At 58.9% G+C, this 13,390-nt stretch overlaps 1 protein-coding gene across 3 annotated transcripts; it reads left to right on the forward strand.

Moving 5' to 3' along the window:
* The first annotated feature begins 66 nt into the window (after nt 1–66).
* Nucleotides 67–12,955, forward strand: FBXO41 (F-box protein 41). Of its 3 annotated transcripts, none has more exons than XM_051617331.1 (12): nt 67–843; nt 3,954–4,182; nt 4,717–4,796; nt 5,355–5,665; nt 6,269–6,510; nt 7,374–7,489; nt 8,026–8,178; nt 10,191–10,286; nt 10,611–10,729; nt 10,958–11,116; nt 11,815–11,930; nt 12,877–12,955. In XM_051617331.1, the coding sequence occupies exons 1-12, from the start codon at nt 122–124 to the stop codon at nt 12,937–12,939; spliced, it is 2,406 nt and encodes an 801-aa protein (XP_051473291.1). In that variant the 5' UTR covers nt 67–121; the 3' UTR covers nt 12,940–12,955. The 3 variants fall into 3 exon arrangements, with proteins under 3 accessions (XP_051473291.1, XP_051473292.1, XP_051473293.1); XM_051617332.1 differs by having other exon boundaries at nt 3,954–4,164; XM_051617333.1 differs by lacking the exons at nt 11,815–11,930; nt 12,877–12,955 and having other exon boundaries at nt 3,954–4,164; nt 6,242–6,510; nt 10,958–11,124.
* The last annotated feature ends 435 nt before the right edge of the window (nt 12,956–13,390 follow it).

Below are 13,390 nucleotides of genomic sequence, written 5' to 3' on the forward strand. Positions count from 1 at the left end.
GAGCTGCATCCCCACCTGCCGGGGCTCCCCACCCCAGCCCAGGTGCCACCTCCCGGCCTCCCCCGCGCCATGAGCGGGGCCGTGGGCTTCCCCCGGGCTGGCGGGGCGCGTCGCTGAGGGAATGGCCTCCCTGGACCTGCCCTACCGGTGCCCGCGCTGCGGGGAGCACAAGCGCTTCCGCAGCCTCTCCTCGCTGCGGGCGCACCTGGAGTACAACCACACCTACGAGACCCTCTACGTCCTCTCCAAGACCAACAGCATCTGCGATGCTGCCGTCTTCCCCTTGGCCGCCGACGGCGCCTTGCTGACCCCGGCCGCTCGGCGGGACTACTTTGAGAGCACCTCCTTCCAAGGCAAGGACCAGCGCTTCTCCTGCGACCTGGTCCCCGCCGAGGAGCTGGAACCAGCCCCGTCCTCCTCCCCCTCGCCCCGCTATGTCCACGAGATCGAGATCCCCCTGACGGAGATCTTCAGCCGGGGCAAAGCCGTGGCGCCAGCCCCGGCGCCGCCGGCCGCCATGGACGCAGCCTACGAGGAAGGCTTGGCCCGCCTGAAGATCCGAGCCTTCGAGAAGCTGGAGGTGGACAAGAGGCTGGAGAAGCTGACGGAGGAGGTGGAGCAGAAGATCGCCTCGCAGGTGGGCCGGCTGCAAGTGGAGCTGGACCGCAAGAGCTCGGAGCTGGAGAAGGCCAAGCAGGAGAGCCTGCGGCTCAGCCGGGAGAAGCAGGAGCTGGAGGACCGGGCATCCGAACTCTCCCGCCAGGTGGACGTCAGCGTGGAGATGCTGGCCTCCCTCAAGCAGGACCTGGTGCAGAAGGAGCAGGAGCTCACCCGCAAGCAACAGTGAGTCCTTTGCCCGCTCTCTGGACTGCAGGGTGGGGGGAAATGGGTCCCCGACAGCAAGATCCCCAAGATCCCAACACCATCACCAAGCCCTCAGACCAAGTGCTAGGACACAATCCCCTGGGCAATGCCCGTTAGTGTCATTGCTCATCAGGTTTTGCATCTTCTCCCATGCAGGCATTAGACCTGAGCTGCTTCCACTTACACCTGAGCCTCCCCATGTCCAAGCTGGGTCACGTCATGTCAGAACTTGTCCCAGAGCCCCCAGGACATGGGAGTGGCATGGCCATCATCCTGCTGTGCTGCCAAGGAACGTGGTGGTGGCCATGTTTCTGCAGCCCACCTCTAGTGCCAAAGGGTGTCCCTCAAAATCAGGGCTGGAACATCCCCTCTGGCTCCAAAGCTAAATCATCCAACCTAACAATCCCATTGACCTGTTCCATGGTCATAAATCCAAGAGAAGCCATCTTGGCCATGCCTAACCCAGGGGTTTTCTCCTAGAAGGAGAGTGGTGTAGCCTGGGAAGCATGACCTCCATCTCCTGTTAGGACCATGGCACTATCATCCTCATTTTCATCCCACGTTCCCCGCTCAACATCCACTTCCCACCCCAACACTGCTCTTGAATCTCCCTCTGGTCAAGCACTGGGTTGTTTCGCCAGTCGGTGTCACTCAAGCGAATAGACCTTATTCTTCAGGAGTTTCTTAGCAAAGCTGGAGGCCACCATGGGGTCCAGAAAGTCAGTGAGGAGTAGGATAATGGGGAAAAGTCACAGTTCTGCTGGGCTGGGAGCACTGGTGGGATTCTTCAAGGATGAGGAGGGAAAATTTCAAACTGGAAGAGATTTAGTTTAGACGTTAGGAAGAAATTCTTTGCTGTGAGGGTGGTGAGACCCAGGCCCGGGTTGCCCAGAGAAGCTGTGGCTGCCCCATCCCTGGCAGTGTTGAAGGGCAGGTTGGATGGGGCTTGGAGCAGCCTGGGCTGGTGGGAGGTGTCCCTGCCCATGCAGGGCGGTTGGAACCTGATGATCTTGAAGGTCCCTTCCAACCCAAACCATTCAGTGATTCTAGAGGAACCCTCCTGGTTGCTGATTGTCCCCACCAGTCCTCATGCTCCTCAAGCCAGAACAAAATCACTTCCCAGGTTGCAGAGGAAGCGTGTGAAGAGCTGATGAAAAGAGGAGGTGTCTTTCCTAGATGTGGGGGAACCATAGATCATTTCTATTGGCAAAGCCCCTTTCTCCCTTCCCCAACAACAAATCATTGCTGGGAACATTTCCCAGCCCTGCCAGCTCCACAACACCCCGAGGTCCCTGTCTCTGTGGAAGACTTTTTGCTCCCGGGTTCCTTTTGCATTCCTGAGGGTGTTTTTTCCACCCGATCCACAGGAACGTGAGCAGTGCTGGTGATAACCATCAGCATCACTTTACACCCACCCTGCCACGGCCCCATTTGCCTTCCAAATCTCCTAGATGTCCCAGCCAGGAGCTTTCCCAGAGCACCACCGGGGAGCTCCGAGGTCCTCCTGCAGATGGCAGTTGGGGGGGCAATTAAGTGACAATTAAATGGCAATTAATAAGCAATGGGAAATACAGCACTAAGTGCTGCCACCTCCTCGTGTTGTGCTCCTGGGCAGAGCGGTGTGGCCAGGTGTGCACAGCCAGGTGTGCAAGATCAAGTGTGCAAGGTCAGGTGTGCAGTCAGGCATGCACAGCCAGGTGTGCACAGCCAGGTGTGCACGGTCAGGTGTGCACAGTCAGGTGTGCAAGATCAAGTGTGCAAGGTCAGATGTGTATGGCCAGCAGTACAAGGTCAGGTGTGCAAGGTCAGGTGTGCAGTTAGGTGTGCATGGTCACGTGTGAATCATCAGGTGTGCACAATCAGATGAGCATGGTTGAGTGTGCGTGGTTGGGTGTGTGCAGGGTATGCATGGTTGGTGTGTTTGGGTGTGCATGGTCAGGTGTGCACGGTTGGGTGTGCTTGGTTAGGTGTGCGCGCTGGGGCGTGTGCAGGGTGTGCACTGCTGGGTGTGCATGGTTGGGTGTGCACAGGACAGCCGTGCAGAGCCCTCTTTGTGCATCTGGGGGTCCCGGTGTAAGCAAAGGTGGGTGTGCCCGGTGTGCACGTGTGGCACGGGCACCTGCAAGGGTGTGACAGCTGGGACAGTCTGTCCCACCTGGTTTTGGGGTGTGTTCACCTGTGCCTGCGTGTCCTTGTCCGTGTTTCCTGGAGGTGCAAGAGGTGTGTGTGTGTGCCCGGGCACACACCTGTGCAGGGGGGATGGAGCCACCTGGGGTGGTTGAGCTCCACCTCAGAGCTGGCCATGTTTTGGGGGTGGTTTCTCAGCAGAGTGACCCCGGCCCACGCATAAAAGCTCCCCACTGCCTGCTAATTAATGAATTAATGAAGCAGCGGGGGCCCTGCAGCTGCTGTGGTTAATGGAGTCTCGGGTGAGTGGTGGCCTGAGGACTCCACGCTGCTCTGAAGGTCTTTCCTTTCAGCCTGCCCTGAGTGAGGCAGGTAGCACTGCCAACCTCCTCCATCATCCCACCACACCATCATCATCCTGCTCCCTCTGCTGCACTGTGCTCCAGGGCCTGACTCCAGTTCTGGGAGCAATGGACATGCCAGTGAATGGAAGCATCCACCTTGGATGCCAGGAGCATCGCTTGGTCCCTCCTCTGCACCAGACCAAGCCCAGGAGCCACCTGAGCTGGCACAGACCCACATCAGGCTGGTGATGGAATGGTCTGGATGCACATGAGCATCCTTGAGCTCCCACCCCTGATGGCAGACAGGCATGGAGGGGCTTAACAAGGATGGGTGGGAAAGGACTGGGGTGTCAACCATAGAATCATGGAGTAATTTTGGCTGGAAAAGACCCCTAAGATCATCAAGTCCACCTGTTAACCCAGCCCTGCCAAGGCCACCACTGCCCCATGTCCCTCAGCACCACATCTCCAGGGCTTGGAAACCCCTCCAGGGATGGGGACTCCACCCCTGCCCTGGGCAGCCTGGGCCAGGGCCTGACAGACCTTTTGGGGGAAGGAAATGGTTCCTCATGTCCGATCTTGACATCCCGTGGTGAAACTTGCCCTCCCGCCCCACAGGGAGGTGCTGCAGATCGACCAGTTCCTGAAGGAGACGGCCGCCCGGGAGGCCAACGCCAAGGTCCGCCTCCAGCACTTCATCGAGGAGCTGCTGGACCGGGCGGACCGGGCCGAGAAGCAGCTCCAGATCATCAGCAGCAGCTGTGGCACCACCCCCAACGGCAGCCTGGGGCGCTGCGGGACCCCGGGGGGCAAGGCCACCGGCCGACTGGTACCTCTGCGGGCACAGGCACGGGCACCGCGGTGGCTTCGGGCTGGTGCCCACGTGTCTTCTCTGATGGTTGCGAAGGGTTGAGCGGGGAGGTGTAAGGACCCTCCTCTCGTTCCCTGCGGGGAAGTGGGCAACCCAGGGTGGTGGGGTTCCCAAAGAGAAGTGGCTTCTCGGTGGGTCTGGATTTCCCAGGCGATGCTGGAGGTGCTCTTCTGCATCCTGCTGGGTCGTGGTCTCCTCCCAAAACACAGCTGGCTCTGGGTGGGATGCCGGGGTCACCTCCCTCAGCTGCACCAGCCACACGTTGGGTTTCTCCACGTTGGCTCTGGGTGGGATGTTGGGGCCACCTCCCTCATGTGCACCAGCCACACGTTGGGTTTCTCCACGTTGGCTCTGGGTGGGATGTTGGGGTCACCTCCCTCAGCTGCACCAGCCACATGTTGGGTTTCTCCATGTTGGCTCTGGGTGGGATGTTGGGGCCACCTCCCTCAGCTGCACCAGCCACACGTTGGGCTTCTCCACGTTGGCTCCTCTTGTCCCATCTCCCCACAGAGAGATCGGCACCCAGGGCCAGGAGCAGCCGTGCATGGTCCTTATGTTGTGTCCAACCAGCGTTCCTCCTCCAGCACCGGGTGAGTCCCAAACCCCTGCTGCCTCTTTGGGGTGTTCGTGGGATGACTCACTGGGGGGTGGGTGAGGGGCTGATGGGAAGGAGATGCCCTTAGAATTGCTGGAGTTGGAAGGGAGCTCTAGAGATCATCTAGTCCAACTCTCCCACTAAAGCAGGATCCCCTGGAGCACATTACCCAGGGCTGCATCCAGAGGGGTCTTGAACTTCTCCAGAGAAGGAGACTCCACACCCTCCCTGGGCAGCCTGGCCCAGGGCTCTGCCACCCTCACCCGAAAGAAGTTTTTCCACATATTTAAGTGGAACTTCCCATGTTCCAGCTTGTGCCAGTTGCCCCTCATCCTGTCACTGGGAACTATAGAGAAGAGCCTGTCTCCATCCTCCCTGCACCCCCCCTGAGACACTTGCAGGCACTGATAAGGTCTCCCCTCAGCATTATTCCTCTCCAGGCTGAACAGCCCCAGCTCCCTCAGCCTTTCCTCATCAGGGAGATGCTCCAGCCCCCCAGATCATCTTCATCCTTCTCCTCTGGACTCCCTCCAGTAACTCCCTTCTCCCCCAGGGCCTCAAGCCGGGCGAAACCCGTGTCCCAGAGCTCGGGCTGCTACGACAGTGACAGCGCGGAGCCGTGTCCCGCCGATGAGGCGGCCGAGGGGCACGTCCCCCCGGGGCGGGAGGGCCCGCGGGGCTCGGGGCTGCGCCGACAGGCCATCCAGAACTGGCACCGCCGGCCCTACCGCAACAGCACCGAGGGCGAGGAGGGAGACGTCTCCGACGTGGGATCCCGCACCACCGAGTCCGAGGCCGAGGGCTGGGAGCCCGAGGCACCCGGATCATCCGCATCCCGGCCCCTGGGCGGCTGCCGGCTGACGGGTGAGACCGCCCGGGTGCTCCTGGGGGGTGGGAGCGTCAGTCACGGTGTCACTCTGGTTGGAAAAGACCTCCAAGACCATCAGATCCAACCACTACCCCAGCTCTGCCACATCCGCCGCTAAACCCTGTCTGTCCCCTGGCACCGCCTCTGTCTTCTTAGATGTCTGCAGGGGTGGTGGCTCAACCACCTGCCCAGACAGCCTGGATCACCCAGCCCAGCTCCCGCCCCAGAACAGGACAACCCCAAAGTTCACACCACGTCCCTGAGGGTGTTGTCCAAATGTTCCTTGAATATTGTCAGGGTCAGTGCCATTCCTGCTTCCCTGGGGAGCCTATTCCAGTGCTCCTCCACCCTCTGGGTGAAGAATTTCTTCCCAATGTCCAACCTAAACCCCCTCCTGCACATCTTCCCACCATTCCCTCAGGTCCTATATGGTCACCAGAGAGAAGAGGCCAACACCTACTGCTCCTCCTTCCCTAATGAGGAAGCAGCAGCTGAGATGAGGTCTCCCCTCATCAGGGGAGGACGGAATGGGGGGGAACATGGGGTCTGTCTCTGTCTTTCCTGGCCACCAGTGGCAACTGACAGTGGGTGTCCCGTAGCCAGGACCGAGGCAGCCACGGGCAAGGTGGGCCGGCTGGAGAGGGGCAGCCCTGGCCACTCCAGCGAGGTGATCAGCCCCGAGATCCTCAAGATGAGAGCAGCTCTCTTCTGCATCTTCACCTACCTGGACACCAGGACCCTGCTGCGGGCAGCCGAGGTGTGCAAGGACTGGAAGTTCGTGGCCCGGCACCCGGCTGTGTGGACACGGGTGCTGCTGGAGAATGCCAGGGTGTCCTCCAAGGTACTGGGGATGGGGATGGCAGTGCACGGGGGGAGACCTTGCTTCCAGAATGGTGAAGCTGTGCAAGCATCTTGCTGGTGTTGGTTGTCATGCCATTGTCGTCATGGGAACATAGAACCACAGATTGGTTTGGGTTGGAAGGGGCTTTCAAGATCATCCAGTCCCACCCCCTGCATGGGCAGGGACACCTCCCACCAGCCCAGGTTGCTCCAAGCCCCATCCAACCTGCCCTCCAACACTGCCAGGGATGGGGCAGCCACAGCTTCCCTGGGCAACCTGGGCCAGGGTCTCACCTCCCTCACAGTGAAGAATTTCTTCCTGATGTCTCACCTGAATTTTCCCTCTTCCAGTTTTACTCCATCCCCCTTCATCCCATCCCTCCCTGCCCTTGTCCCAAGCCCCTCCCCAGCTTTCCTGGAGCCCCTTCAGGCACTGGAAGGTGCTCTAAGGTCTCCCTGGAGCCTTCTCTTCTCGAGGCTGAACACCCCAACTCTCCCAGCCTGTCTCCAGAGCAGAGCTGCTCCAGCCCTCTGAGCATCTTTGTCGCCTCCTCTAGACCTGCTCTAACATCTCCATGCCTGTCTTGTGTTGGAAGCTCTTGTGTTGTGGATGTGTTGCACGCCCACCCGTGCTTGCCTGTGGCCATGGGCTCACACGTGCACACATTTGTCACGTGCTTTGGTGGTCACCCCCACGGTTTTGTTGAGCCCACCCTTGCATGACCTCCTGTCTGCATTGTCACAAGCTTGCGTTGCCCGTGTGTGGAGGCACCTGCACAGATCTACCCAAAGGCAGCCAGGGATGGGTGGCATGGGGCATGCTGAGAGCATCCCCCTCGGTGACAGCCACCCCTGTCCCCCCAGTTCCTGGCCATGCTGTCTCAGTGGTGCACCCAGATGCACTCCCTCACCCTCCAAAACCTCAAGCCGCGTCAGAGAGGGAAGAAGGAGAGCAAGGAGGACTACATGAAGAGCACACGGTGAGTCCCCGTGTCTTGGGCACCCTCCTCCCACAGCCAGGCTGGTGGCCGTAGGAGTCACAGAATCATCACATCGTTCTGGTTGGAAAAGACCTTTAAGATCACTGAGTCCAACCATAACCTAATTCTACCAACCATTAACCCAACTCTACCAAGTCCAGTGCTGAAGCCATGTCCCTCAGCACCACATCTACATGGCTTTTAAAGCCCTCCAGGGATGGTGATTCAACCACCTCCCTGGGCAGCCTGGGCCACTGGTTAAAAACCCTTTCAGTGAAGAAGTTTCTCCTAATGTCCAATCTCAACCTCCCCTGGTGCAACTCGAGGCCATTTCTTCTGGCCCTCGGGGATGGTGGTGCTCCATGAGCCCTCAACATCCCATTTCCACTGACACAATCATCACACACCAGCTCCTGCTGTGGGTTTTGGGCGTCCTGGATCCACGTGTTCCCCACGGCACGTGTCACTGCCAGGGGGTGACCCTGGGGAGCGTCAGCATGGGCGCCCATGCCTGACCTTGCCTCCATCCGTGGTAGGGGCTGCCTGGAAGCAGGGCTGGAATCCTTGCTGAAGGCAACAGGTGGCAACCTCCTGATCCTGCGCATCTCCCACTGCCCCAACGTGCTGACCGACCGCTCGCTCTGGCTGGCCAGCTGCTACTGCCGGGCCCTGCAGGCTGTCACCTACCGGTAAGCATGGCCACCAGCAGCCCCACCCCTGCCCACGGGGGCTTGCCCGGTGGTTCCCTGGATGGGAGAAGGCTGGGAACATCCGTGGGATGTCTTGGGACTCCTCTGGTGCCCGTCCCCGTTCCCGGGTAGAGTGCAGCACATCTGGCCAGGTGTGAAGGACACACCTTTCCGTGTCCCCAGCCCAGCGGCAGCCCCAGTGTCCCCAGGTGCAAGCTGTCCTTGCAGCTCTCCTCCTCCTCTGCCATGTTCCCCTGCAGATGTTTCCCTTCCAGCTCCATTCCCACCGTCCTGGTACTGATCTCACCCCAGCTGGAGGCGTGACCAGGGTCTCGGTGTGGGGTCACTGCTTTGTGTTAGAGAAGGGTGAAGAAGAGGTGCACCAACACCAGGGCCTGACTGTGGCCCCCTGATGAAGGCTTCTAATGGGGAGAAGAGACCTCGGGGTCCCTCTGTCCTGGGAGGGAGGAATAGCTCTGCCATGGGATTGCTAAAACACAACTTGGAGACCTTGCCCAAGAACACGGACACGAGGCACATAGATGTCAGTTCTGAAGGAGGTCACAGGTCCTAGTGGAGATCACTGACTGCTCGTTGGTCTTGGCCACCTTCTGAAGAGGCTCTGCTGCTTGTGGAGACAGAATTTAGCTTTCCTACACTCCCAAGGAGGATGCTCCTTGCTCTGCTGCACCCTGCAGATGACCACTTCAGCCTCTGCATCCATTCCACCTGCAGCCAGTGGGTGTTCTCATCCAGCCCAGGATGAAGAAGCCCTCAGGTGGGGAAGCAAACCCGGCCAGCACCTCCATGTTGGACCAAGCCAGCTCAGACATGTCTCTGATCTGGGGAATGCCCCCTGTGAGGCGGCCCAGTGCTGCTGGGTTTAATCCAATAACTCCTCCACGGGCCCTTCCAAGGGCCTCAGAGCAAGGGCAAGTGCTCCTGGCACCTCGTTAACCTGTGACTCTGACTCGTGCTCTAATTAACCCACCACCCTGACAAGGGGTTCTTGGCAGGCACCCTTGGTGGAGACGAGTGAAACACCCAAGATAACGCCCATCACTTATTTTGAGGCTTGCCTGACATTTTGAAGTAGGTCATTCAGAGGGAGGAAGAGCAGCCTTGGTCTTCAGGAGGGAGCCCAGCGTGGTGAAGCAACCAGGGGCCTCTGTCCTGGCAGCACCAGGACAAGGCACCAGACATCTCACCTCCGGTGGCTCAGCGGAGGGAGCTGATGGCATCAGTGAAAGCTCCTCTGAGCCAGTGGCACAAAAGTTGGGTGGCAGACACCACGGCCACCCCTGCTCAGTGTCACAATTCATGATACACCTGCATCTCCACTACATCCCTGCTCGAGTCCAGCAGCATCAAGTGAGGTCTGCTTTGACACCTCAAAAAAAGACCAAGGAGGAGCCCACCACAAACATCTGCAGCAACACTGGGCCAACAGCCTCCTGCAGGTGTGGTAGCACAACCATGGAGCAGCCACTTCCCTTGGCTGGAAGTTACCACCCATCAGCTGTAACATCTTTACCACCTCCTGGCACCTTCTCCATCCAGGCTGGGAAGGTGACAAGTGAAACCAACCCAATGGGATCTGCAGGGATGTTGGGTACATGGCCCTGGCACTTGCCAGCGTTGCATCTGGAAGACTTCTGCCTTCACCTGCAACCTCACCTTCAACCATCACCCTCAGTTGCAACTACCAACCTCACCTTCAGCCTGTGCCTTCAACCTTGCTTCCAAACTCATCTTCAATCTCACCTTCAGCCTCACCTTCAACCACACCTTCTTCCATCCTTGTTGACACTCCACATCCGTAGGCACCATTCCTTCAGCCTTCAGCCTCCCTGCATGGGTTGGTGCTGGGATTGCCTGGTTCATGGGCAGATCGTGGGTTACAAATAATGACCAGATTTGTACCTCCAGGTGCAGCATGAGGCTGCAGACACAGCCCCCAGGGCAGCATCACTGCCAATGGGGGCCACCATGTGTCCTCTGTCCCGTTCCAGGAGCTCTACAGACCCCGTGGGTCATGAAGTCATCTGGGCCCTTGGAGCAGGTTGCAGGGACATCATCTCCCTCCAGGTCGCACCTCTGCACCCATGGTAAGAGGCATGTTAGGAGGAGGCCAGGTTGAGTGTGAGGAACACCGCAGAGTTTGGGGCTTCATTCAGATCTCCAGAGGTGGAGGGTGTGGGGAGGAGGGACTCCCTAGAGTGATTGGACCTGCCCCGTCCTGGTTGCAACACAACCCAGAATGGTTGCTCAGGTGGAGGTGTCTGCTCTGGAAACACCTCCCTCCAGCGTGGCAACACCTGGCTTGGTGGGATGGGGGGAGGTCCTTCCTATCCCTACCTGGGACCACGCAGGGTGTGGGGGATGACCTTTTCTTCCAGCCCTCCCCAGCTCTTTCTCCTTCCTCTCCCCAGCCAGCAGCCAACACGCTTCAGCAACCGCTGCCTTCAGATGATTGGACGGTGCTGGCCCCACCTGCGGGCACTGGGCATCGGAGGGGCAGGCTGTGGTGTCCAGGGACTGGCCTCCTTAGGTAGGCAGCTCTCCTCTGATGGCACCAGGAGAAGGGGACCTTGCTGGAGGCAGGGTGTACCCCTAGGAGATGCCCTGCAGGGAATCTCAATGGAGAAGCCCACCACAAGGACCACGGGAGCACCCTGCCCCTCCTTGCTGCCACCCATCCCTCCGACCATCCTGTTCCCCTTGGTTGTCCTCATCCCTTCTCCATGGGGTCCTGATGGGGGATGCTCTGTCCTTCCAGCCCGAAACTGCATGAGGCTTCAGGTCCTGGAGCTGGACCACGTGGCTGAGATCAACCAGGAGGTCGCTGCGGAGATGTGTCGAGAGGGGCTGAAGGGGCTGGAGATGCTGGTGCTGACCTCCACGCCTGTCACCCCCAAAGCCCTGCTGCACTTCAACAGTGAGTAGCCATGGGAGGAGTGCATCATCCATTGACCAAAAGGTCACCAGCTATTGAGGTCCACCAAGCAGACCCTGCCTCCCAGCCCCACCCACAGGAACCCACCAATGCTGGAAGGGGCTGGGAGCTCCATGGTGGAAGGTTTCAAAGATGGGATCCAACCAACAGCCCCCTGCTAAGGAGGGAAGAGCTGATCTTGCCTTGGGCCACAGGGAGGATGGAGACACCTCCTCCATGCTCTCCTCGGTGTAATGGAGGCCTCAGTGTCTGTGGCTCACCTGGGGTTCACCCTGGTGTCTCTGAGCTGAGAGTCACTCTGTTCACTGAAGGTATTTGTCAGGTTGGGAGCTTCAGGGGGAAAGAGGTCCACAGCCAGGAGAGCCTGTTGGAGGTGCGTTTCCTGGTGGTCATGGCACATGTGGCTGTGGTTGGACTTGCTGGGAACCCATCCCTCTGGGTGGAAGAGTAAGGGTTTCCCAAGGAAGCAGTAGGACTGCTGATTTGGGATAGGACAATCGGGGGCCATCTTGTAGACCACCATCCTCCCTACAGAGGTCTTGGTCACCAAGACTGGGTCTCCTTCACCTCCAGAGTGAGGTTTCCCCAAATGCAAAAGGCCTTGAGGAGCACTCTGTGGGTTTTAGGGTCCGTCCTGGCTGTGGAGAGGATGTCTCCCCACCAGGTGTTTCTGCCCTCAGGTGTGTGCCGGAACCTGAAGTCCATCGTGGTGCAGGTGGGCATTGTAGACTACTTCAAGGAACCTCACAGCCCTGAAGCCAAGAAGATGTTTGAAGAAATGGTGAACAAACTCCAGGTAAAGGATGCCATACCCAGGTCACCCATGTGTCACCAGTCTCACGTCAGACCCCCATGGACCCTGAGGACAAATTCTTGCCCACCACTGTTCCCTGGGGACACAAAAGGGCTGTTGCCTCCTTCCTGGGGCCACCAGCTTGGTGAACACTGTCAAGTGGTTGAAAATCCACTCATGAAAGCAGAAACTGGGTTAATTTTAGCTGGGCTGAGTTGCAGACCTTGCTCAGCTTGTGATGCTCGGCAGGGCTTGGGCTGTCCCTGAGCTCTTCAGGGTCTCCAGGGAAGACATCTCCATCTGTGCCCAAGGGGAAAAATAGGTGCCTCCATCTCACACCATCCTCTGGTTGGCTTCATCCTGCAGCAGGGTTGGCCACCATGGGGGGTGTCAGGTGAAACTCCCATGAGGTGCAAAGCAGGACTTGGGGATGGAGGCCCACCAGCACCCTCGGGTGGGGTCACACAGCTCATGCAGTTCCTGCTCCACCACCAAAGACCTTGAAGATCACCAAGACCAACTGCTAACCCAGCCCTGCCAAGGCCACCACTAACCCATGTCCCTCAGCACCACATCTAAAGGGCTTTGAAACCCCTCCAGGGATGGGGACTCCCCCCCTGCCCTGGGCAGCCTGGGCCAGGGCCTGACAACCCTGTTGATGTTGGTTTCATCTGCCCCAAACTACTGCTGTCCTCAGGAAATGGTGGTTTTAACCAAACAGAAACCAAACCCAGACTTAGCTTCAGGGCATGGGATTAAGAAGAGACCATGAGCCCATCCTGCAAGAAAGCCAGATCCCTTTGGGATGCAGTGGTGGGGATGGGACCAGGGTGGGCCCTTTCCCCTGGTGGGGATTGAAGATCTCCTCTCTTTTCCCTGCCCAACCTGTGGGACAGCCAAGCCTGCCAGGTCCTGCACCAACCACCCACCCTCTCCCCTCCTCTTCCAGGCCCTGAGGAAAAGACCCGGCTTCTCCAAGATTTTACACATCAAAGTGGAAGGAGGCTGTTAGACCTTCAGGGAACCACAAAGCACATTCCCTCCTCTGCCCGGCAGAGCTGGAGGCCCCCGTGGAACCAAACCCACCCTCTGCTGCTCACCCTTTGCAGGACCTGGGGCACGGAGATGCTGGCCCATGCACAAAGAGACCCCCAGGCTCTTGCAGCCCTTCGTGACTGGCAGTGGGAGCTCGTCCCCAGGGCCAGCTCAGGGGTGAGAAGGTGCTACTCAAGAACATTTTTTGGCTGCCTGAAGAGACGAGGCCACACACTCCTCCCGAGGAGAGGGGATGGCTTTGCACCAGGGCTGCTCGTTGCCAAGGATCCTTGTTTGGGGAATGTCTTTTTCCTTCCAACTCTCTTTCTGGGGGTGTGGTTTTTTTCAGCCGTTCGATGGGGTGGGAGGTGATGATGGGTCAGCCTGTCCCTCTGGGCTCTTTGCTGGGCATCACTGACCATCCCTGT

The sequence above is a fragment of the Apus apus genome, chromosome 4 (assembly GCF_020740795.1).
Source record: "Apus apus isolate bApuApu2 chromosome 4, bApuApu2.pri.cur, whole genome shotgun sequence".
Classification (NCBI taxonomy): domain Eukaryota; kingdom Metazoa; phylum Chordata; class Aves; order Apodiformes; family Apodidae; genus Apus; species Apus apus.

Bases quoted from the DNA above. Each gene is read 5' to 3' on its own strand.
- FBXO41 (XM_051617331.1), top strand. From the start codon at position 122: ATGGCCTCCCTGGACCTGCCCTACCGGTGCCCGCGCTGCGGGGAGCAC. The intron at 6,511-7,373 runs GTACTGGGGATG...CTGTCCCCCCAG, and splicing joins ATGCCAGGGTGTCCTCCAAG to TTCCTGGCCATGCTGTCTCA. The intron at 7,490-8,025 runs GTGAGTCCCCGT...CATCCGTGGTAG, and splicing joins GACTACATGAAGAGCACACG to GGGCTGCCTGGAAGCAGGGC.